Genomic DNA, 22,715 nt, shown 5'->3' with positions numbered 1-22,715 from the left:
TTGGTAACAGGCATGCATAATATCTCACTGAACCTTCTCCAAAGACTCCCCGTGACTATGGTGCTACTTGATGTGCCAGGGCTTTCGCTAGCCTCGACTGGGGCTTTTTTGTCTATCGCGACAATTTCGACACTAGTTTTACGAATCTTCTATAACTTGTACTTACATCCCTTGTCCAAATATCATGGTCCATGGTATGCCGCTTCATTCTCACTATGCTCAGCTGTCATATCCGTCGTTGGGCTCGAGCCACATTGGATGCTGTATTTAGCCAAGCAATACGGATGTGAGTTGTTGTCCGTATTGTTCTTCTATCTGAAACTACCACAAGCTTCACTAGCTAGTGTCCCATTCTTTTAAAAACTGGTAAGGTTAGTACTAACCACTCGGCGAAGTTGAGGAGCCTATCCGCATAGCACCATCGCTTCTGCTATTTCCTCAGTCCAAGGCTGTCAAGGATATCTACTGGGATCCAAAATGCAATAACAAAGCTGCCCTCTACAGTTCCGGCGCACTTGGCCCACCACACCTTTTCTCGACCATTGATGGGAGTGTGCATAAGTCTTTGAGAAAAGCTCTCGGTGGTCCGTCGGTATGTCTCTACTACAGCTCATGCATCTTCGGCGCTCCTTTCATTAATACGGAAATGCCCAGTGGTCCATAGGTGGATTGAAGAACAACTGGGAACCACGAATCGACAAACACATCCAGCTATTCGTAAAAAGAATGACAGAATTTGCTGAGAAAAGCCAGGCAGTCATTCTATCCGACAAAGTAGCGTAAGTAGTGACTATGCTTTTAGCAAAGATCCAAGAAACCTTGTGACAAGGCTGACTTCATCCCAGAGAGTTTGCGGCCGATATTATGACGCTAGTCTGTTTCACAAGCCCTTGGGGTTTCGTCGACAACAGCCGTGACGAGCGCAACATGCTCAAAAGTTGGCGAGAGGGATTGGTCTTCTTCGGATTTGCAGGCCGTTTCCGCTTCTTTCGGGATGTGATTCTGAAGGGCTCGCTGGGTAAATACTTTCTACCAGAGACAAGCGATGACAACGGCATGGGATACTTGATGAGGCAAGCAGACAGGGAGGTCTCTGGTCGGGAGCAGCGCATGTCGCAAGAGGACTTTTCCCAGGGAAGACCAGACTTTTTGCAACTGTTCGTCACGCCAAACCCCTGTATGTCCTCAATGCGCAATATTGACTTGTCTACAGGTGCCTCGAAGCACGGATGGACGGCAAGCCATTGACGGCGATGCAGAAGCGCGCGCACGTAACGCTGCTCATCCAAGCCGGCGCAGACACAACTGGAACGGCGCTCGGCAGCACCATCCGATTCGTTCTGACCCATCCATCCGTGTTCGCACGTGTACGAGCCGAACTGGCAGCTGCATCCGACGCCAAACTTCTCAGCACACCCATCCAATTCGAAGAGACAAGGGCACACTTGCCCTATTTCGTGGCTTGTATCAAGGAGTCTCTGAGACTTCACCCGCCCGCGACGAACTTGTTTGGCAGAGTGGCGCCGTACCCGGATGGTAAGGTCGTGGACGGTACCTGGGTACCGGCTGGCGCAGAGATCACGAGCAATGCGTACGTCGTCCAACGGGACCCTCACTTGTATGCCCCGGACCCTGAAGTATATCGACCAGAGCGGTGGCTTGAGGACGAGGGGAATTCCAAGGAGCATATTATCGAGATGGATGCTTCTGCTTTTGTGTTTGGCGTTGGGCCTAGAGTCTGCCTAGGCAAGGATCTTGCCATCATGGAGCTGTATAAGTTGCTTCCAGAGGTTTTTCGGCAGTTCGACTTTGAGATGACGGAGAAGGGCGAGTTTGTGGTAGTCGGAGGTATCGCGTACAACGAACGGTTTGTTGTTCAACTGAAGCCGCAAAAGTAGTAGTCTTCGTTGAAAGTTGTCGTTCCTTCAAATTGCTCCATCTCTTTGAGAAACTTAGTTGTCACGGCCAAGTTAGAGGCCAAGTTAGTATGTTAGTTCTCGGCGCAATTTGGACGTGGTGCCGAAAATTCACTTTTGAAAGGGATCTCAGTAGTGTGGCAACCTTGTCTGATGAGGACGCTCCACAAGATCCCTTACGATGACGATGGAGATGATCTCTAACACCGTGTTACAAGTTGTGACTTGAAAAAGTCATCAACTAACTAAGTCCATGTGCCGATGCAATGCCAGCCAATCTCTCCGGCATCGAGCAACCGACGATAAGCGATGACGGGGAAACGGGCAACTCTGCCAATAAAGATGTTTTCCGCGCTGAATCCTTGCCGGCGCCGGAGCGGGGAGATGCCCCACAGTTGCCCAGCGCCGCTTTCGGCTATCTCGGTCGGACTCATTCCTCCCCTCTCGGCCGCCCTCCCTAGAGAGAGTTGCCCATGTCAACAAGTCGACTCCGACTGGTCCGCGGGAAAGTGACAAGGTTTGGAGAAAAGCATGCTGTCTCTTCAGTCGTCGGCAGTCTTTCTAGAAGCATACCGTTGCAGCACGCATACTTCCATACTGTTGCCAGGCACCATGGACTACTCGTTACAGAGCCACCGCTCCTTCATTGGCTCCAAGGTCACTGACCTGCCTACGCCCTCTTTTGTTCTCAGCTTGCCAACCATCAAGAAAAATATTGAGAGGCTGCATCAGGATGTCGAAAAGGCTGGAGTCACACTGAGACCTCATGTTAAGACCCTCAAGGTAGGAAATTGACTTATTTTCCATTCCGAAGCATTTGAAGTCATGACTAACTGACTCATAGAGTCTCGAAGTTACGCGGTTGATGCTGGGCAATGGCAAGTACAAGAGAGTTGTAGCATCAACATTGTCAGAAATCCGTGGGCTATTGCCATTGGCAGAAGAGGGAATTCTCAAGGAGGTTTGTTGTGATACGCCAGTAAAGAACAACAAAAAATCGCAGGACTGAGGCATTTTCTTTTAGGTGCTGTACGGGCTTCCTCCTCCAGCAAGCACCATCCCTCTGCTGGAAGACCTACGAAAGTCCACCAACGTGCAGCTCATGATCGACCATGAGAAGCAGCTCACAATAGTAGAGACATTTGCCGCCAAGAATCCGGAAAGTACAATCAAACCCTGGGACATCTACATCAAGCTCGATGTGGGCAGCAAGCGCGCCGGTCTTCCACTGAGCAGCGATCGTCTCACAAAGTTGATTCAACGCGTCAATGGTTCATCAGCCGTCACTCTCAAGGGTTTCTACTGTCACGCAGGCCACTCTTATGGGTGCCGCACACCACAAGAAGTGGAGGATCTCCTTACGGTCGAGATCAACAGTGTCCTGAGCGCGGCGAAGCTGGTCACTGGTGACAGAAAACTCACCCTATCTGTGGGGGCTACGCCGACGGCTCATGTTGTCGGCACTCTCAAGGCAGCGATTCCTGAGAACGTCACATTGGAGTTGCACGCCGGTATGTACTTCTCGCCAACCTCAACCGCAGACAAGAGACACGACTAACACAAGGCTTTCCTAGGAAACTTCCCAACAAACGATCTCCAACAGGTCGCAACCAGCGTTATCGGAGCCGAGGATCAGGCCATCCGCGTCCTCTCCGAAGTCTGCAGCGTGTACCCGGAGCGCAACGAGGCTCTCATCAACGCCGGGACAATCGCCTTATCAAAGGAGGCTGGCCCGGACCCAGGCTACGGCAAGGTTGTCGGCAAGCCTGACTGGGCTGTTGTTCGAATGTCTCAGGAACACGGTATCTTGGGTGAAGTTCAGGCACTGGGTTCAAAGACTGCTGAGCCGGAGCGCAGAGATGTGGAGGCGAATTTTAACGTTAGCGACAAGGTGTTCCTCAATGTCCAGCATGCTTGCATCACTGCTGCGGCCTTTTATGTTTACTATGTTGTAGATGAGAATGATGTTGTAGTAGATACCTGGGTTCCTTGGAAGGGGTGGTAATGGTACCTAGTTTGATAATACAGTCAAATAGTGGAAGCTTTCGTCCTTCAGAGTGTAAAGAAAAGATTCATGGTATCATATTCGCCCGCTCTTGGTGAGACCCGTCCATAAATGTACACACATGTTGGTCAGAAAATAGGCTCTGGTTCTGTCAGTCGCCGTCATCTTTCGTTCACTCGCACGCTCGCTAGCCCCGTAAACACCGCCGCTATTCATATCGATCATGTCCCCACTCCATCTACGCAAATGAAATCCAAATCTGATTCTCGTTCATGACCCGACAAACCTGCCAAGGACCTGCTCCAATGTCCGCCGGCATGACCTCGTTGTGGTCCCACAGATGCTGCAGCACGACTGAAGTTTGTCGGATGTTACCCAGACCAATGGTGGCAAACATATGGCCCAACCTCTCATGCAGGAATTCTTGCTGTCCCTTATCTGTGACGCACGAACCGATGATGGTGATGGGCCAACATAAACTCGTGTTTATACGGACGCTGGGATCTAGCTGTGCTAGATGTGAGAGAGCTCCGCTGAGGGCGTTTTGGATGGCCATTGCCTGGAGTCCGTGCTCCTCTCGAGAGAGTGTATGTAATGCCGTGTGCAGATAGAGCAACAAGGCTTTCTGGTATATGTATCCAGCCAAGGCAACATTCTCAGTCACCATGGGGTTTGGCTGCCAGTTGAGTATCTGGCTTTGTAGTTGCGAAAACAGAATAAAGTCATCGGCTGATGGGCGCCAATCAGGCTCGTCCATGTGACTCATTATCCGACGCCCCAGGTCGAAGATCGAAGGCACTAACAGGATCAGATCAAGCCAGCATCCGCATAGACTGCCGATGTAAGAGGATGCCACGAGCTCAGTGGCGAGGAGGATGAGATCGTTGCTGAGGAACAGTTGATCACCAAGTCTTGCGTCTATGGATATCATGCTGACAGTCGCTGTGTAGATGTAGTATTCGGTCAAGAAGTCTTTCAAAGTCTTGTGTAGAAAGGTGTTATTCGCAGATAAGAAGGGCAAGATCAAGGACTGGGCTGCCATGAGATGGTCGAAGATGGTTCCATTCACGTCACCTTTGGCAGTCTACAAGGGGTATCAATATCACAGTGAACTCAATTGCGAGCGTGATTGTACAACATACCTCAACCAAGCATAGAATCAGAGCACCAATGCCCAGGATCAGCGTTTCTTCGCCATGCTGTCCACCCATGTACGTCGAGATGTTTTGCTGAAAGAGCCGTAGCGACTGGTTGTAATATTTGGTTGCGATATGATCTGTCGGGACTAGAGACTTTGCTGCTCGGTGTACGGCACTCTGCGTAAGGAGTAGTTGTAAGACGAGATCGCTGCTGAATGCTAAAGGAATCAATTGTGCGGTAAAAGGGTTGTCTGCCGTGGATCCATTGGCCATACTGAGCGATGTCGCGCTGAGGTAGTGACTGAGAAGCTCGAGCGAATTGCTATCCTGATTTCCAGCCAGCAAGTTCATCGACCTCGGCACATGGTGATCTCTGAATATCGACATTGGTTGAACTGGTGAGTGTACCATCTGATCCGTACTCTCGCCATCGTCCGGGTCCTCCGTGTTAAAGACCGAAAAGGCGGAAGGGTCTTGAAATCCAATGGCAGTCGTTGTGTGTTCTTCTGGCGTCTGGGGAGGGACGATGATTCCGCTACTCTGGTCCGTCGTGACGATCTGAGTTGCCGGGCTTGGACTCGAGTCCGTTGTGGCTGCACTTGGTGATTCCGAGGATTGGATATGTGATGCGAAAGAGAAATTGACTGAACGATCTGGGAGATGCTGGGGACTCTGGGATGCCACCGTGGACCCTGATGGTGAAGGAGCTGTAGGTTGAACATCGTCCTGCCGCGTGCTCTCTGGCGAATTTCCTACCTCCCGAGGTGAGCGCGAGGTGCCGCCGCTCTGGGTAGCCTGAGAGGAAGAGGCAGCGGCGGTGGCCTGGGATGAGGACGTTGGGGGCCAGCGGCACTCTAGGCGGTTCCGCTCACAGCCGCGACACCGCGGCTTGGTCTCGTCGCACTTCTTCTTGCGACCGCGGCACGTCAGGCACCCCGTACGGACGCGGAAGATTGGCCCCGCAAGGGTACGGCGGGGTTTCGTTGACATGGCTGAGAGAGCCGGCCGGGCCCGTTGAAGTGAGTGAGTGAGTGAGGGAGAGAGAGAGAGGGGAAAGACAAAGCGCCAAGAAAGCCCGAAAGTTGAACCGTCCTCCGATAAAAGGGGAGAGCAAATGAGGCAAAGTTCTAGACCAATCCCAATGGAACGGGCAGCAGAAGAAGCGAATGCTTGTGTGTTAGATGTGATAGACTGATCTCTGCATGGACAGTTGACACGGAGTTGGAATATCGAATGGATTGCCTCCGCGTGGGCCAGATAAGGAAAATTTGCCGGGGTCGTGTGAAGGCGCACTATTCGTGTCTCGAGCGCGGTCCGCCGGATCCGCCCGACCCACTTACTTCGCCGGTGCCAGCGCGGTAAAGAACCGGATTGGTCACCCCGCATCCTCCTTGTCTCGGCCGGGTTACCCTGACGAGGCCTAGTCGACACTATGTCATCGTCCTCACTCCTCTTCAGCCTCAATGAACTCGGATCCGGTGTTGGTGGAGGAAACCTAAGTACGGAGTAGGTTTCAATCATCAGATCTCTACAGATTTCCCCAGCTGATCCACATAGCGTTGGAGGACAACTGTAATTTTTGCAACGGGCCTAATGATTTGTACATAAATGAATATGGCGCATACTGTCCTCCGTACGTAGGTAGGGTACTATTATAAGGAAGTACCTGTTCACCCGTTATAAGCATCGTGTCTATCCGCAAAAATATCGATATCGCACCTAGCTACCTACCTGTTCAATTCTACCCGTCAAGGCGTCAACGGTGGAGTGGGCCTAGATCTCTCAAATCGGTCACGGTCTTGTAGACAGAAATTTCTCGTGGGCAATTCAACATCTTTCGCATGCATAAGTACCCAGTTTCAATGCCGGAGAATTGCCTGTGATCCATCAACCATTCTGCCTTGACTCTCGTACGAAACCTTTTCATCTCCCTGATCTTGCGAGAATATTAGTTGCCTTTTCTAATCGCATATGATAGCTTCTTGGTTTTGTGTATTTGGGAGGACTAGAAATCAGATATGCAGGGCAAGGGTAAATTAATCATGCTGTTGGTGCGATTCGGATCCGTTGTACCATACAGCTCGAAAGGGGCAAAGCATGCCTGTCTCGACGACCCAAAGACTCTTCATTTTCCCCTCTCCCACCAATTTTCGGTCTTTTCGTTTTATTTCTGGTCTTTTTTCTTTATCTAAAGCGGGGGCTTTTATAAAACTGCATTTATATCGCATGAGAATCCGGGTATAAACGGGTACTTCATGATCTAACCATGGTCGGAATTTCTAGCCTGGGAACTCTATTGAACAAGGCGTTTAGAGAGGGGGGGGATACATTACGATTCAAGACAGACAAGAGTTGCGCGGGTGTACACGCCTGGCTGAGCCATCAGAGGAGCCTGTACATACGTTGTCTTCATGGGATGATATGAATTCAAGATAATTTCCTGCTCAGTGGGGGTTCAAGACTGGCTGACTGAGAGTCGACCAATTCGATCCGGCTCTCGCAACTCTGTCACATGTAATGAACATTTCAATTTGCAATGGGTTAATTATCCATCGTGGTGATCTGCAGAAAACACCTGAAGTAAGTAGTCAATAGATCAGCATTCCTATCATCACTTACAAAAGTTGCTTGAATCGACGTAACTGAGCTCCTAGAGCTTCTATAATTTTAGTAATATATCTAAACTACTAGATGCAGATGATCGGGCATCGAAACAATCTCCAAATCGCAAAACAACTATTTGGTAAAACAAATCTGCTCCATAACAAGGCCAACTAAGTAACTAAGTCACCAACTCTTCGTATCAAAAGGTAAACTAGGCACTGAATATGCCAACTCGCGTGCATACGATGTGCGTGCTGGGAAATGATTCCTCTTTCAATGCCCATGCTCTTCCATGTCGAGATTATCAGTCTGAACTGGTTTCAGGAACCATTCGAACCTTTGACATATGGTAGACTGTAATTGTATGGTCGCGGGTGAGTGTTGTAGTATGGATCAAATGTTAATAGGGCAAAGCCCGGGTCCCCCGCAGCAATGCCCTTCGGCCAGCAAGTATTGAGATCCAGACCATCGTTCGCTGGTGGACTGGCGGCGTGCCCCCATTTGTTGATGGCCAGTTCTGGCCGAACCGTGGCCGTGACAGCCGCCTCAGTTCGCGTCAGGCCAACTCGCACTACGCTGATTTTCTTATTGCGATCCGCGTCTACCTTGGCCTTGTAATCAGAATCTGACATATCTTTGATTGCAGACCCCATACACATTCCTTTCCACATGCTTCCTGCTCCTCGATTCATTTCCCTGGGTATATAGCGAATCAATTGCCCTTGTATATTCTGCCCAGAATTCAGGCGAGCCGGGTCCTGGAGACCCAGGAGATACGCAGGTGGATATTCGTCTCGGTCGCATCTTTCGGGAGGATTTAAGTTGGCTGGTTCCAACCAACCGGCGCCAGCATGCTGGTTCTTGAAGGCCGGCACTGCGTTGCCACCTTGACGCCACATCGTCGTCGCAGCTTCAGGTGGACAGGTCAGCGTGGCCCATTGCGGATTTACCTTGATAGCCGAACTGTAATGAAAGCAAGCCTGAGACCACTTTTGGCTACACTCCTTCTCCACAAGCGTTGGCTTGGCGTTGGGTGCATAGATAACCGATGTGACGACTAGGTCATTTCTCCTCGTCGCATCGTTGACACATGATTGCAGCCTCAACGTGTTCTTAGCAGGACCAAGTCGCATGGTAGATTTTGCTGGTGGAACCCGGCACTTTTGACCTTTTTGAATCTTCCTGTCAGGGTTATTGCTGTCACCCTTTTTGCCACTGCCTTGTTTGAGGTTATCCGATTTCTTCTTCTTATCGAATCGGTCTCTTCCAGCAGGTGAGTTGCTCAATATGTCATATACTTTTTTGATGTCTTCCGGAACCAAATTTGTTCCGCCACATGGCTGAAGCCACCAAGAGAAAGCGCCTTCAGGGTCTTCTTCCTTGGGATAAAGATATGCTGCCATTTGAGCAGCCGTATTGGCAATTTCTAACCAGATGTATGAGCTTCAGATTCATAAGAGGGGAATAGGAGATGGAAAAGGCATCGGGAGGTGTAGAGAGATAATGAGAGAAGGGCAAGGGCATACCCAGACCAGCGCTAATTGGCTTGCCTACCACAGGAATAAATTCTGCACCAATCTCCAGCACTAATTTCAACGTTGACATCATAATATAGCATGAAATCTGTAATGTTGGTTGTGAGTTTCATCTTTACTTCGTGTTGCTCCGATTGATTATGGTGTAGTAACGCTTACCTGAGCCATCTGTGGCATGCCATCCAAGACGATATCTGCAAATTCGTTCACCAGAGGGTTGTTGCATTCACATGTCCCTCCAGCAATTGTCGTATCTGGGCCCATCTTCTGCCAAGGGATAGGTTTGTCGATTGGCCAAAAGCCCAGGCAGAACGCATTATACATTTTGCCTTCTTTCTTGGCTTGGTCAATTTCTGGCTTGCAGATGGAATCGCAACTTGTCTTTTGGAAGTCCCAGTGTCGAGGTTCTTTGTATATATTGCAATTCTTCGCATTGCTTTTCTTGGCGCGCCTGACATAGTCGAGAGGGTCCTCATGGTCGGTCACCACGATGTCGATGTCACTCGTATCTGGTCCATCGATACGGCTCGTGCAGATATCTTGTGGACAATGGCCGTACTTGCAGGCAAACTTGCAAAGAATATTAAGATCCGTGTTCGTATCGTCCCAGGCGACGACATCGACTTCTTTCTCAGGCGGAACCTGTGATGGAATACCTCGGGCGGTGCACTCGCACAAGGATTCTAGGCAGAAGCCGTATTCGCAAGAAAACTCGCAGAGATTGCCAGTATTCAAAGTGCGATCTTCGCCTGATATACATCGTTGCAATTCGCGACGTTGGAAGGTAGGCTCAGGATGCGGAGGCTGATGTTGAGGTGGCCCAGGACGCTTAGGCTGAGAACGCGGAGGCTGAGGACGCGGAGGCTGAGGACGCGGAGGCTGAGGACGCGGAGGCTGAGGGCGTGAAGGCCGAGGACGAGGAATCTGAGGACGCGGAACCTGAGGACGTGAAAATCTGAGGCTAGGATCAGATATCTCATGAACCTTCACGCCAGGCAAAACGGTTGCGTTTTTTGGGCCCGCGAAACATTTCCCTTGACTCCAACCCAAAGTAAAATCTTCAACCAGCTCGCGGTTTTCGACAATGTCAATTGCAATGCCTAAGATCCTTTCAGGTCCTCGACTGTCATCGCAAATCTCGACGAGCATCTGAGTCGGATGGCCGGCGATTGGCAGATACGAGATTGCATTCCATGCAGATGTTATTGTTGACTTTGCCAAGGAGCCTCCGCTATAGATACTCACTATCATGCTTCTAGATTGGGCGAAGAGAGTTTTCGTAGGGCAGTTGGAGGGATCTGCAAGCGTTTTCTCTACTGACCGGCCTAGGAGAAGGAAGTCCCGCCTACTGAAATTGTCATTGCCATCGTTGCCTCGAACTACCATGACTTTGCTCTCGACCTCTTGGCCGGTAGACTCACAGGATGCGGAGTACATGCCATCTGGTTGCCGAATACTAAATTGAGAGCTCTTCGCGAGTGACTCCGATGTCCAGTCTATGACTGGACGACTGGAATTGAGCGAGCAGCCGTAGACGGTAGTAGTAGAAGTTAGGTTGGCAAGAGCGTCGGGAAACAATGGTGCAATAAGCATGGGTTCCTGGCAGCGACGTAGGTGGTCAATCGATCCATATTCTGTCCATGTGTTCGTGTTTGTGTGGTTAGCACAAGGTATAGGACATTCGATTTGTTGGCTAGAAGGGGTAGCATCGATTCCAAGTGGTGCTGCGATGTTGATGGTGACATTGTGTAGGACGTCAACTCGTGTGGTCTTGTCGAGCAAAGGATGCGGAGCAGCTACTGCTATCCACGAAAGAAAATGAACTAATTTCATTTTCGTTCTTGTGAAGGATATTAGTCAATTGTCCTCAAATGGATTGTGAGCTGACTGCTAGTGCTTAGACTTGTGTCTGGTACCTTAGGGATTCCAACATGATCAGACGATTTGGTGTAGTCAAAGTTCATTACTGCAGTCAATGGTTTTGCTGAATGAAGAAATGTTTCCAGTCTACTTCATGCCTTGCTGATTTGTAAAGTCATACAATTTGTCAAGTTATGGTCTAAATACCTTTCTGGTTCAGAGCTGGATTCTACTCCTAAGTTTTATGACCGTGAGAGCTACGCTATCACATCACATGTACTTCATAGTGCCTTACGTCTGGGCCAATTTGAGTTGGGGCTTGTGCAAGGTTCGGCAGAAACCATTGTAACCTGTTGTACCCAGGGTATCTATAGAGCTTCAGTGGACAATAGCGTATCTTTTGTGGTTTTCCGAGACGCAAACTCCATATTATTGTAAAATGTTGTCATCTTAGGTTCGACAGATCACGCGACCCAAAACTGATGACCTATCCACTTGGAACACTCAGCGAGCGCATTAATACGTGCTGGCCAAGTAGACTCGGTTGCAAGGTATATCAAGGTTACATACCGACTGGTAGCAAGATCAAAGAGTTTCACCATTTGAAGGGCACTCTTCAGCTCTCGACCTATAGGTCGAATTTCAACAGTCGCCGGACAAACATCTCCAATCACTGGTATAGAGCTATGGTAAGTGGGTATACCTTTCGGGTATCCTGATAGCCCATCGTACCTGTAAAAACCAAAACTAGAAGGGATCCGACTTGACACCTTGAAGATCAGTGATATTTGCTTCAATGAGCCTTGGGAAGCAAAGTTCAGAGAGCCACCCCAACAGGGTTCTACCGCCGAACCTTAGTCAAGCTGTGCCATTTTGTATGAATCTGACGCTATGCCATATTATCGAGGTGTCACCGGATGTCCCACCAGCAACACATGGAACCATTTAAGCGAGCTTCAACTTCTCTTGCCTTCGGGATCTTTTCTTTCTTTAAACACACCTTGATCCTCCTAGGCCTATGCCTTATTCAAAACTGCGGAAATGCCCGAACTCACCGACTGCAGCTACTCCCGCGACGAGTGCATAGCATTGATACGCAACTACTACAGCTTTTTAACGACAATGTATCTCCCTGAAGACGCTGTCATCCATCCTCCAGTTGAAGGTTGGCCTACCATTTCATCGGAAAACTTTCGAGACATGAAAAAGACACCTGAAGTTATTTCCCTTTTACGCCATCTACCCTACATTCGCGTCCCGAGCACCAACCCCCTAGAACAGGCTCAAGGCGCTCCTTGGTGCTATTTCGCTGATTGGCAAAATGTCGGCGCTCTTCTTGAACGCAACATGGACGGCAAAAGCTTGAAGCTCGTCTCGGAAGGCCCTGACATCTGCGACAATGTACCTGCCCATGTGATCGGTCTCACGGATGGTGGCCGCGAAAATCCTATCTTTCTTTTGGATACTGAGCTTGGCGTAATTTACTGGCCCGACTGTCCAGGCGAGATCTCAAATAATCCCTCCTACAACAACATTCAAATTTTCGACGACCCTTACGAGTGGGCCCCGGATGATGAAGCAGACTGGCGCGATAATGCCTCTCGCTGGACGATGAAGGGATTCTTCGAAGTCCTCAAAGATCAGTTTCTGAACTTGAGCTTTATCGCCACCAGTCCAACGGATGTCATTGACGTATACTCAACACCCAACTCAAAATCGGACGGTTCAATCGAGAGACTACAGAATATCTATCGCCAGCATGGCTGGCCTGATGCGGAAAACTTTCGCAAGCAGGAATGCTTAGAAGCTTTAGAGAACGCGATGGAACAGCAGAGTCATATGGTAGGTTAGCGGCGGAGAATAAGATGACGCACCATATGTTGTGTGGGAATGGAGCGAGAGGTCAAGTCATCAGGGTTTCGCCACAGGAACCAAGTCAAATCCAAAGATTTTCATCCTATGTTGAACTTGTGATATCTACACCCCAAATCATCGTAATGATTACTTGCTTGTGTAATGGCGGCGTCAAGAATAATGCTTATGTAAAAGTGGCTTGTCGCCGACCACATCATTTTCTAGTCATACTCACAAAGCTCGAAAACATGGCACGAGCAAAGATATCTTCAGGAGAGTAGTCACCACTCAAGTAAGGATATAATGTATTACCAAGGTCAGCAGAAAACAATTTTGTGTAGTATGCTATCATAATGCCCAGATGGCTGTCATGAAAATCAGCATTGATAATTATTCATTGCAAGATGATATTATCATCCATCAGATAGCAGTTGAAAAAGCGTACAATCTCCTTAGGGCCTCTTGCCTGGATTATGGCACGGCTGCGTCGCAGAGGGACTCATCGTAGAAGCACGTTTCTCTCACTAGCTCATTCACTGGGTATTACATGTCCGGACTGTGGAGGTGACTACAAATGATGTTTAGTGAGGTCGCATGTAATCAGGTCGAAAAGAAGCCTCACAGGCAACCTTGACATGACAATTAAAATAAGAATAAGGTATTCGTCTGGCTTCCCGTCCAGTGGGTCTTCCCCACACCACCTTTTGTACGCCTGCGCGGAGGAGTATGCCAGCCTCAGAAGCACGAAAACATGTGTACAAGAAATCAGACACTTACTTTGGGAACGCAAACAGTGCAGCTATCACTGCAAACTATTTGCAGGCCCGGAGTATCAAAAATAAGCTTCCACTGTTCTTACCAGACGCGACAGAACAGCAAATGAATCCTCCCTTCTGTCTCAACTGAAAAGAGGAAGCGGTCAATTCGGAGACAACTCCAACAGCGGCACCACAAAATTTAAGTAGTCAGGCTTAGCGGCCGTTTCCACCGTCCTAAAATCTGACGGCCATGTTTGCTGTGTTTTGGCGAGTTGAATGGTCAATTCGGTGATCACTTCCCTGATTCGGGATGGCTTAGACCGGGAGGACAGGGCAAAACAGGCAGTAAGGTCTCATTTGCCAACGCTTGGCAGCGCGTAAGAAGAAATGACTTTGCACCCAATGGTGCCATACGCCAGAATCCAACCCGCTAAACCGACGAACCAGCGGCCCGTTGCACCAGCTTCGTCTCGTATGGAGGACGACAATTATGCAGCCACCCGCAGGGCTGACCCTTCAGGTCCCCATAAGCTGAATCCTTTGACGAAAGCCCCTTCGGCCCGCGGCGTTGCGGATCTCATCTTCCAGCCGAACTTATTTCCCGCTAATGTTTAATGATCTTGGTCCCATTCAGGGAACCCTGTTCACAACTTTCTCCCCGCGACAACCATAATTCCAGGAAACTTGTCCTGTCCTTGCACCTCGAAGCCATGGATTTCGACGCGAATCGATGGCGATTCAGCCTCCAAACTTTTGTGACCGCGGCATCCATCGCGGTCCATGCGTCTTTCGCGCAAGAATGCGCGTATGAAGGAGGATGGGCGCTTCGAAACGATAGATCATGTCCGCCGAGCGCACCTGTCGAGTGTGGCACAGGAGCGCAGCCAAGATGCTGCCCCTCGGGCTTCAAATGCACTGGAGATGGTGACTACGTGGGCAACTACTGTTGTGAAGGTTGGTAAACGCTGTTTCGACATTACAATCGACATGATCCTGATCCCAGGTCAATAGACCCTTCTGACTGCAGAGATTTGTCATTAAAATATCCCAAGGTAAGGGCAACTACCTTATAATCCAACCTCTCGAGCTTTTGAGCAACGCTGATTTTGCGCTTCCATCATAGTGCCCTAATTCAGATTGGACTCTCTGGGGGGTCGACGGAAAGCTCGACAATGGTGGATGGTGCTGCCAATCCGGGCAAAACGGGACATACCGCGATAACTCCAACGGAATCGCCCTGCTGTGTACTCCCACGACGGCGACAGCACTTGCTTCAGATATCTTCTGGGCCGAGAAAGTTAGCACCTCATCCTGTTCCACGTCATCGACGAGCTCGACACTTGCCACAGCCTCAGCGACTGCGACTGCAGCATCCACGGCCGCAACCACTACTGCCGGAGCCTCCGCCACGACCGCGAATACGGCCACCGCCACGCCGTCGGGAACGAACGATTCAACTTCAATGTCCACCGGAGCGATAGCCGGTGCTGCGGTCGGAGGTGTCGCTGGCGGAATCCTGATTATTGCGGGAATCTTCTTCCTGTGGCGAAAGAAGAAGAGAAGCTCGGCCGATGCAAGCCCTACGACGGAAGCGGGCTCTTCGGCGTGGGCATACGAACGAAAGGATGGACAGAGATCGGGAGGAAATGGTGGCGGCGTGAACGAGCTCGCAGTTCCAGAGCCACGGGCAGAGATGGATTCCGCGATGCAACCAACTTACGAGCTTGATGCTGCGGCATCAAACACGCCCGAACTAGACGCGGCGCACTCTGGTGCAAGACCGGCTCAGAGGGACGATTTGAAGTACCGATAGAACGAACATTTTACGTGATACCCCGGCATGCATTAGACTGTACCTAAGTTACAAACAAAAGAGAGAACATGAAAAGACCGCTCGATGTAGCAGAGCAACATTATACGGAAACATGATGATCCAATGCTTTGGCAGTTCATGTTTAATATCCAATATTTCCGATTGAATCGCCCATCGCGCAAGCGTAGTCCTCCGTCTGACCCGCCGTCTGATCAGGTAGCACAAGCAAGGCAAGTAATAACAGATACCTGAAAGTTAAGTTCATCGCACGATCATACTGCACACATTTAGGTGCGCTCCTTCCGTCAAGCAGAGAGTGCATCGGCAATGACTTTTCTCATCACAGATGACCACTCCCTTTGCGATGTTGGGTGACTGATGCGTAACCGTCTTTGGTTTGGTAAGACTTGCGGCCGTCGGGACACATTTCTGGTCAAGAGTCAGCCATTAAACAGATAGAGAAGAAAATGAAGGCCTGCGCAACGGCTTACCACTCAGTATGGAGAGAAATGTGAATGCCGTCAATCCCACCAAAATAATAGGCACAAGCTGCCCAAAGGAGGTTGCATCGTCTTCTCCACTCTGCCCGCCTTCGTCCAGCTCAAGCCATCGTGACCTTTTCACCCAACGTCTCAGATTCATGATGTATAGGCTTGGCATCACTACTGTTGTTCCGCAGATGCCTATTCCGCCAAGAAGATATACTCCGTAGGAGAATCTACCAATACCGGAGATAAATCTGACAAAGCAGTTGTCGCGCTTGCGCCAACCACTATTATCGACGGCTTCGCGACTTTTCTTCCTACTTCGATAACAGCATCGGCCCAACTCTGCAAAAATGGAGACACCGTACCAAATCAGAATGATTAGGTAGAGATTCCAGCCCTGGATGTAGTTTCCCGGAGTGCTATGGAGCAGCGCCTTCTCCGCCGCCGTTCCATTTCTCACCGAGTCGAGCAGGAGGTGCTTCAACTGTTCAACCCCGTCTTCTCCGTTTTGAAAGCACACAGCCTGAGATAATAGCAAGCTGTCTGTTTCACTACTGGGCGGCACCTTTGTTGGAAAAGGTATGTCGTTACTGGCGTTCTGATTGGACAGTAAAAGCCCAGTCATGGCGAATACGGCCGTGATAAAAAAGACTCGTAAACAAGCAAGGGGAAGCCTTTCGAAGTAGTTCTTTGAAATTACAACGGACATGAGATGCGTCGCACAAGTGAGCAGTAGCATGTTTGCGACAATGTTGTAGTGGTAAGCGGTTATGAAGCAGCCTTTCCAAAACCTAATGGTAACTAGATAGGCACCGCCTGTGAAGACCTGTTGGTCGCTGCAAGAGACGACGAGAGCTTGAAAAAACTTCGATCGGCTAAATTTGCTAGCCCAACGTGGTCTTTGGAAACCAGAAGTCTTGGTCCCACTCCACGGCTTGCTGTCAGCTTGACATCCAAATTCGTTTGATTTCTGAAGACGGCGTCTTACCTTTGATGCTTCCTCGAATTATGTTTTACTGCGGTCCATACGACGTCGAACACGCCAATGGCGAAGGCGAAAGATGCGACAGCGATAAAGACGGCTACAATCTTGAAGACATGTTAACTCCTCAACACTAAATGAACAATTAGTGGCAGTTATACGTACACCGATGCCCGCGATGTCCGGCTCAGGAGGTACTTCGCCGCGCTCATAGCCAGCGATAGTCTGGAATCCTCCAGATCCGTTCGTGGTGACATTGCAGTCCACAGTCGTGTTGTAATGGCTCTTGCACTGCTCTGTCGATATGGAAGCTCCCATGATGGTTCACTGGCGATAATCTCGGCCTTTAAGACAACAAAAGTAAAGACAGGCTTCACATGTCGCTGAATCGTTGTCAGCCGACGAAGGAAACCTCTTGAGACTTTATGTCATTGTGAAGGCCATGTGAAAGTATGTGTTCCCATATGGTGATAAGGCTGGCCTCAACCTCCCTCCCTTCATCGTCAAACTGGAAAGTGTGACTCGAGCAGGCTGCATGGGAAAGACATCATGCTTACCATGGCGTTCTCGTTCTGTACCCTCCAGCCGCAACAAACAGGGATTAAGCTACCCTCCATGTCAGACTAAGCTGCACTTTATCTCAGCCCCGACGAGTTCGGGGGAAGCTAAAACACAGTTCCCCAACGCCACGTGGGGGCCATAGCGGATTATAGCTAGCTTTTACTGTTTCAGTGTGCGACCCTACACCTGTAGTCTAGGCTGTAGGATTCATTCGCATGATGTGCGTTCACTAGAGTGTTGAGGGTCCGATGGTGGTGTTGTGACATGTCTGCCAGTTGGTTCATGCAGGTTACGTATAAATAATCGCGGCTAGACGTCCCAAGAGCTAGGTGATGGCATGCACGATGGCGGTGGCTCCCAAAAAGCATCTACGGGCCAAGATTGACAGGATGTGTAGGCCAGGGATAGCGCGAAAGTCCTAATAAGGGAGAGACATTAAGCACCTATCACGAGGAGTTGCCACTCCGTTGTGTCTTGTAGGAATACCTCCCAATACGAGAATTTGGGAGAGGGGGTGTTGGAAGATGGGAGATTAGAGATGGGAGATAGGAAGTCTAGGAGGGGCTAAGATCGAGAACTGTACATTTACAAGGCAACTAGCACCATTCACTGCAAGACTATTTCAAGGGTCGGATTGCTTCATTAGCTCAATACATTCGAAATCCTCAAGTCTCCTTTGATCAAGGCTTCAGAGGGCTACCAGCGATGATGGCCTGCAGAGGGTTGCTGGCCATGTACGAGAAGCCCAACTTAGCTACAATAGTCAGGAGCCCGGTCGCAAGTAACATAGCAATGGAAAAGCCAACAAGGCCAAATACCTCCAAATGACCCACACCATTCGTAGGTCGCGGCCCATCTGCAGTCTCGGCGCCAGTCTTCGCATCATGATGCGGCACGTACTTGAACTCGTATTTGTACCCTCCCTTCAGGGTATCCTTGTTCTCCACGATGTAATCCCAGAACAGAGCTCGGAATGTCTGACGACTTTGGATTAGCACGTAGGAATGATTGTGTAGGCGTATTCAACTTCATAGCGGGCTTACCTTGATTTGCCATCTATCCCAGGCAGGAATAGAACGCGACATATACGTAATCACCATCAGAGTCCAGATGATACCTCTGATGACAGCATCCCAGTACAGACCCGGTTTCCCAAGTCCGACGTCATCGCACATCTCATCTCCGTTGATGAAGCGAGTCCCGGCCTCGAAGAACTCTTTCGGTTCATAGATCGGAGCAACGCCGTCCAAAGCAATGACCAGGTTATTCGCCAAGGCTTGAGAGTTCTTGCTCGGGGCAAGGCAGGCCTTCAGAAGTGACTCCATAGACGCCAATGCCCGTTCAGGTGTTTCCAAGATCCAGTGAGGGGTACCCAGGACGTAGCCGACCCATCGCCATAAAGCGAGGTAGTCTAGAGCTTCTTGTTGGCGAACGTAGATACCCTGTCGGGGCAGAGCCAGCCATACGAGGTTGGTGGAGAATGCACACACAGATTGCATCGAGTCAAGTTCGTTGATGGGGACGCCGTATTTACCGACATCAAAGTATCCAGGACGCTGTGCGTTGAGCTTCAGGATTCGTCCTCGCACCGCGGCATGCAGTAACCTGACGCGCACGGCTGAGGCAAAGCCTTCGCCTCCAGGCTTGATGTCGTCGAGGGATTTTGTGACCTGCAGAAGGAGCTGAAATGTCTCAAAAAGTCTGTTCTTGGCGACTTTTGCGGAATGCCCGCCTGTACGAACCAATGTCTCTGCCGGTCGGTACGAGGCTCCCTGTAGATCGCATTAGCACTTTCGACGAGAGTTTCTCACATCCGCGTCTTTTAGAGTCATTAAACTTACAGTCGTAGCAAGCAGTCCCTGGAACGCAAATCCAGTAACTGCAGCAGGTGCATAGCGGTAGAAGACGTCCTGCCCACGCTTGATCTGGTCCCAGTCGACCCACTCAGGCACGGCGTTGACTTCGTCCCAGAGCTTCATCAATCTCGGATCCTTCTCGCGATGGTCCCGAAGCAGAGCGTATGTATCGCGATCAGGCTGTGGGTCTTCCTGCTTCCCCTTGGCGTACCACCCAGCCCGAGGCGGCGGGGGAGGGAACATGCCATCTAGAGCTGCGAGGGCCTCTGACCCCACTTCATCGAACTTATGCTTCAGCGGGTCAAGCTGCTCTGCTGACATGTGAAGCTCCGTCTGGCGAAACTTGTAGCCATATGAATCGATAAGAGAAGGCGCCATTATGGTTCATGCAGATACGCAATGAGTACTTATGATTCGGCAAAACGTCTGGTCGGATCAAGACACTGTTCTTCTCAAAATGAATCAAATCGGAAAAGCTCTGCTCAACATCTACATTTATATCCAAAGATCATGTCCCATAACACAGTAAGCTACCCATGCAACTGAGGCAGCACTAGTCCTAATCTGTGACATTCGTACAGTTGCCCAACGACTGGCCCTATCAACTCCCATCCCTGCGCATGCCTCAATGTTCCACTCGTTCGAGACGGTCAACCCAAACTCCATACTGCAAGCCAATTGACTCCGCGAATAAGTTGCATGCGACGTTGATGGTAGCATAGAAGGCGGAGAATTATCTGACAGGTCACTCTCCACCACGGCTGCTGCTGCGAGAGCACTAATAAGGTAGCAGGATAGCCGAGAGATGTCAGCGCCAAGGCGTAGACTGCGACACATGGGAACCCGATCGTCATCATCCTCCCGTCTGACGGTCTCTTCATCGCTTTCAGTAACACACCTTTTTTCCAATGAGAATCGATGCAACCAACGCCGCCGGGTATGGGTGCTCCCTCACTCTAAGGTACTGGCATAATCGCGACTGAGAGCGACAATCTGTAAAACCGGATGTTACAGAAGAGGTCTCCTTCCAACATGCAAATGTTACCATCATGCAGTTGAATTATATGCACCATACGTTTCACAAGGTTTGTTCCCGCATCTCAGTAATTGAAACCAGACTTAATTGAGCAATAGAATCCGCTTAAACATTCAATGCTAATGCTACGCATCAAAAACACTATATAATGAAGGCCGCAGTCACTTAAGCATTGACGCAGCTGAAGTCAGACCTGCTGTAGTATCCGCACTTTTCCGTCGTCGTCTTCCAGGCCCGGCAGTTGCCGCACACGCGGTCGACCGTGACTCTGCACAAAGAGGAGCTTCCGTAGCCGTTGGTGCCGCGCCAGTCCGAGGTCGTCAGCCCTCGGTCCGCGCCAGAGATGCGGGCCGAGACGGTGGAACCATACTCTATGGGGTTGGCGTACTTATCAAACTTGCTATATCCCAGAATATCACAGTCAGTCCAACATTCATATCTCAATGCTAGGTTGATGAGAGAGGTGTTGTTCTTACGCCGTGCACACGCAGTCCTGGGCGGCAGGGCAGTTGCCGCGAGCGACGAGCTCGACGTTCTCAGCGGCAGGCGCGCCGGGGGCGGCGTAGGCGGTGGAGAAGAGGGCGATGGCCACGGGGACGAGGGAGAACTTCATGTTGACGAAAAAAGAGTTTTGAAAGAGTGAATTGAAGTTAGAGACTTGAGCAACTGGTGAACGAGCGAATGAGTGACTGGCGTTGAAGGCTGAAAGGCTGGACCAACGTATAACTCCCTTCGTCTTTAACCTCCATCTTCTTATATAACGTCGGCAGGGCACTTCGTAACGGGAGTCATGCCAACGGCTCGGCATCAAACCATGAGCGTTTTCCCCGATACCATCTAGACAGATTGCGATGAGACGAACTAATTCGATAGAGTTCGGATCGAACCCGATGCTTTGGGGCGCCTCGTCTCATGTTTGACCCAGTAATTCCCTATTGTAGAGCGCTGCGGCGAGAGAAAATCCGTGCTTTCCAGATGAAGCAGAGAAAGGATAATTGATTATTGTTCCAGACTACGGCACCGGCGGCCCCGGCGTCGTGGCCTGGCTCGCTGCTGAGAATAAGATTAGGCTTGGGCGGTGTCTAAAATCACCGCATTTCGTACTGCGAGTCAGGCTACTAGCTCGAATTGCGGGCGGTCGGTCTGGCGATGCCGTTGGCGCGCGCAGCCCAGGTGACTTGTGAGAGATTAGGCCGTTCAGAAAAGCGAGGTGCAATCTGATAACGCGAGTCGTCGCCAAGAAAGCAGTTTGTGAGGCGCTGACAGTAAACCTTGGCGCTTCGAGCTTTGAGATTGTGAGGAGGGAGCCATGATCTCCACGGTTACGAGCACCGATGATGCGCATTATTCACTGAATTCATAGACATCAGTGTACTTCTTTCTCTCGACGCATTGAGCCTGAATCAGTGGGATGAAGCGCTGAATATTCTATTCAATAGCAACTAAGAAGTGCGCTCGCTATGCTCCATTTTAGTTTAATAGTCCTGTCTCTTCCTCAATACCCCACTACCTTACTCCGAAATGAGGTTGCCAACTGAGAGGGCCTCTAGCACTTGAGGTCTCCGTCGATGTTGCTCAAGCACGTGTCTAATCCGATTAGTCGGTACTTTCATGATAATGGATGAACTTCCCATGATAATCTTACCCAGGTTCAGGGACGAAGGTCTCTTCGTTCCGGTGGAATCAGTGCAGCGGCAGTTCAAGATCTGCTTCTTGTCGCCGCCAAGACCGCAGTCGCAGAACTTGAACGATGGGCTTTTACAACATGTCAGTATAACAATCGGCTCGCTTCAAAAGGTATGGCGTACTTGGAAGGACGGCACTGCGAATAAACCACATTAATTTGAATTCAACGTTGTAGCCACACAGAGCTCGAGCTTCTGGGTGTAAGACTTACGACGACCTTGCCTCCGACATTGGCCAGGCACTTGGTCAGATCCAAGTCTGTCGAATAAGAGTCCTCTTGGGAGGTGTCCTGGCAGTACGATTTAACGCTGGTAGAGAAGTAGGACGTTCCAGAGCATGTCGCTGAAAAGTCGCCAGCAGCGACTTGAAGGGCAGCCATGGCCAGAAGAGGAAGAGTAGCGAGTACGCGCATGGCGAAATGAGCTGATGAGTGAATAGTATTGAAAGAGTGGAAGAAGTGAATGGGCAAAAGAGTGTGGGATTAGCAAAGCTGGTGATTCCAAAGATGGACGGAAGAGTTTCTAGGAGTTGTGCTGTGTTTTATAGGTTTCTAGTATACCAGCAAGAGCTTCCTAGCAAGTCTGGCCGGGCGGGATAAAAGCACGGAGTACTTGATGAGATA

General features: G+C 50.1%; 7 protein-coding genes across 7 annotated transcripts; 3 read left to right on the top strand and 4 right to left on the bottom strand.

The window, feature by feature from the left end:
• Window positions 1-864: 864 nt before the first annotated feature.
• Window positions 865-1,898, top strand: N0V96_001342 (uncharacterized protein; the record flags this gene model as incomplete). The annotated part of the gene is made up of 2 exons (XM_053192018.2): window positions 865-1,157; window positions 1,214-1,898. 2 exons carry the CDS (start codon window positions 865-867, stop codon window positions 1,896-1,898), a joined length of 978 nt encoding a protein of 325 aa, XP_053050626.1.
• Window positions 1,899-2,528: 630 nt separating this feature from the next.
• On the top strand, window positions 2,529-3,921 carry N0V96_001341 (uncharacterized protein; the record flags this gene model as incomplete). The annotated part of the gene is made up of 4 exons (XM_053192019.2): window positions 2,529-2,699; window positions 2,761-2,877; window positions 2,941-3,427; window positions 3,491-3,921. 4 exons carry the CDS (start codon window positions 2,529-2,531, stop codon window positions 3,919-3,921), a joined length of 1,206 nt encoding a protein of 401 aa, XP_053050627.2.
• A 6,107-nt stretch (window positions 3,922-10,028) lies between these two features.
• Window positions 10,029-10,636, bottom strand: N0V96_001340 (uncharacterized protein; the record flags this gene model as incomplete). Its single annotated transcript, XM_065756211.1, has 2 exons — window positions 10,029-10,154; window positions 10,265-10,636. 2 exons carry the CDS (start codon window positions 10,634-10,636, stop codon window positions 10,029-10,031), a joined length of 498 nt encoding a protein of 165 aa, XP_065615451.1.
• A 4,497-nt stretch (window positions 10,637-15,133) lies between these two features.
• Window positions 15,134-15,484, top strand: N0V96_001339 (uncharacterized protein; the record flags this gene model as incomplete). Its single annotated transcript, XM_053192020.2, has 1 exon — window positions 15,134-15,484. One exon carries the CDS (start codon window positions 15,134-15,136, stop codon window positions 15,482-15,484), a length of 351 nt encoding a protein of 116 aa, XP_053050628.2.
• Window positions 15,485-18,195: 2,711 nt separating this feature from the next.
• N0V96_001338 (uncharacterized protein) lies at window positions 18,196-19,749 on the bottom strand (the record flags this gene model as incomplete). The annotated part of the gene is made up of 3 exons (XM_053192021.1): window positions 18,196-18,492; window positions 18,559-19,287; window positions 19,357-19,749. 3 exons carry the CDS (start codon window positions 19,747-19,749, stop codon window positions 18,196-18,198), a joined length of 1,419 nt encoding a protein of 472 aa, XP_053050629.1.
• Window positions 19,750-20,572: 823 nt separating this feature from the next.
• Window positions 20,573-21,020, bottom strand: N0V96_001337 (uncharacterized protein; the record flags this gene model as incomplete). The annotated part of the gene is made up of 2 exons (XM_053192022.1): window positions 20,573-20,807; window positions 20,884-21,020. The coding sequence occupies 2 exons, from the start codon at window positions 21,018-21,020 to the stop codon at window positions 20,573-20,575; spliced, it is 372 nt and encodes a 123-aa protein (XP_053050630.1).
• Window positions 21,021-21,953: 933 nt separating this feature from the next.
• N0V96_001336 (uncharacterized protein) lies at window positions 21,954-22,505 on the bottom strand (the record flags this gene model as incomplete). The annotated part of the gene is made up of 4 exons (XM_065756210.1): window positions 21,954-21,994; window positions 22,053-22,162; window positions 22,216-22,229; window positions 22,305-22,505. 4 exons carry the CDS (start codon window positions 22,503-22,505, stop codon window positions 21,954-21,956), a joined length of 366 nt encoding a protein of 121 aa, XP_065615450.1.
• Between the last annotated feature and the right edge of the window lie 210 nt (window positions 22,506-22,715).

The sequence above is a fragment of the Colletotrichum fioriniae genome (genome assembly GCF_027942845.1).
Source record: "Colletotrichum fioriniae strain IMI 355084 chromosome Unknown scaffold_1, whole genome shotgun sequence".
Lineage (NCBI taxonomy): Eukaryota > Fungi > Ascomycota > Sordariomycetes > Glomerellales > Glomerellaceae > Colletotrichum > Colletotrichum fioriniae.
This window is presented reverse-complemented; position numbering and strand designations above follow the sequence as displayed.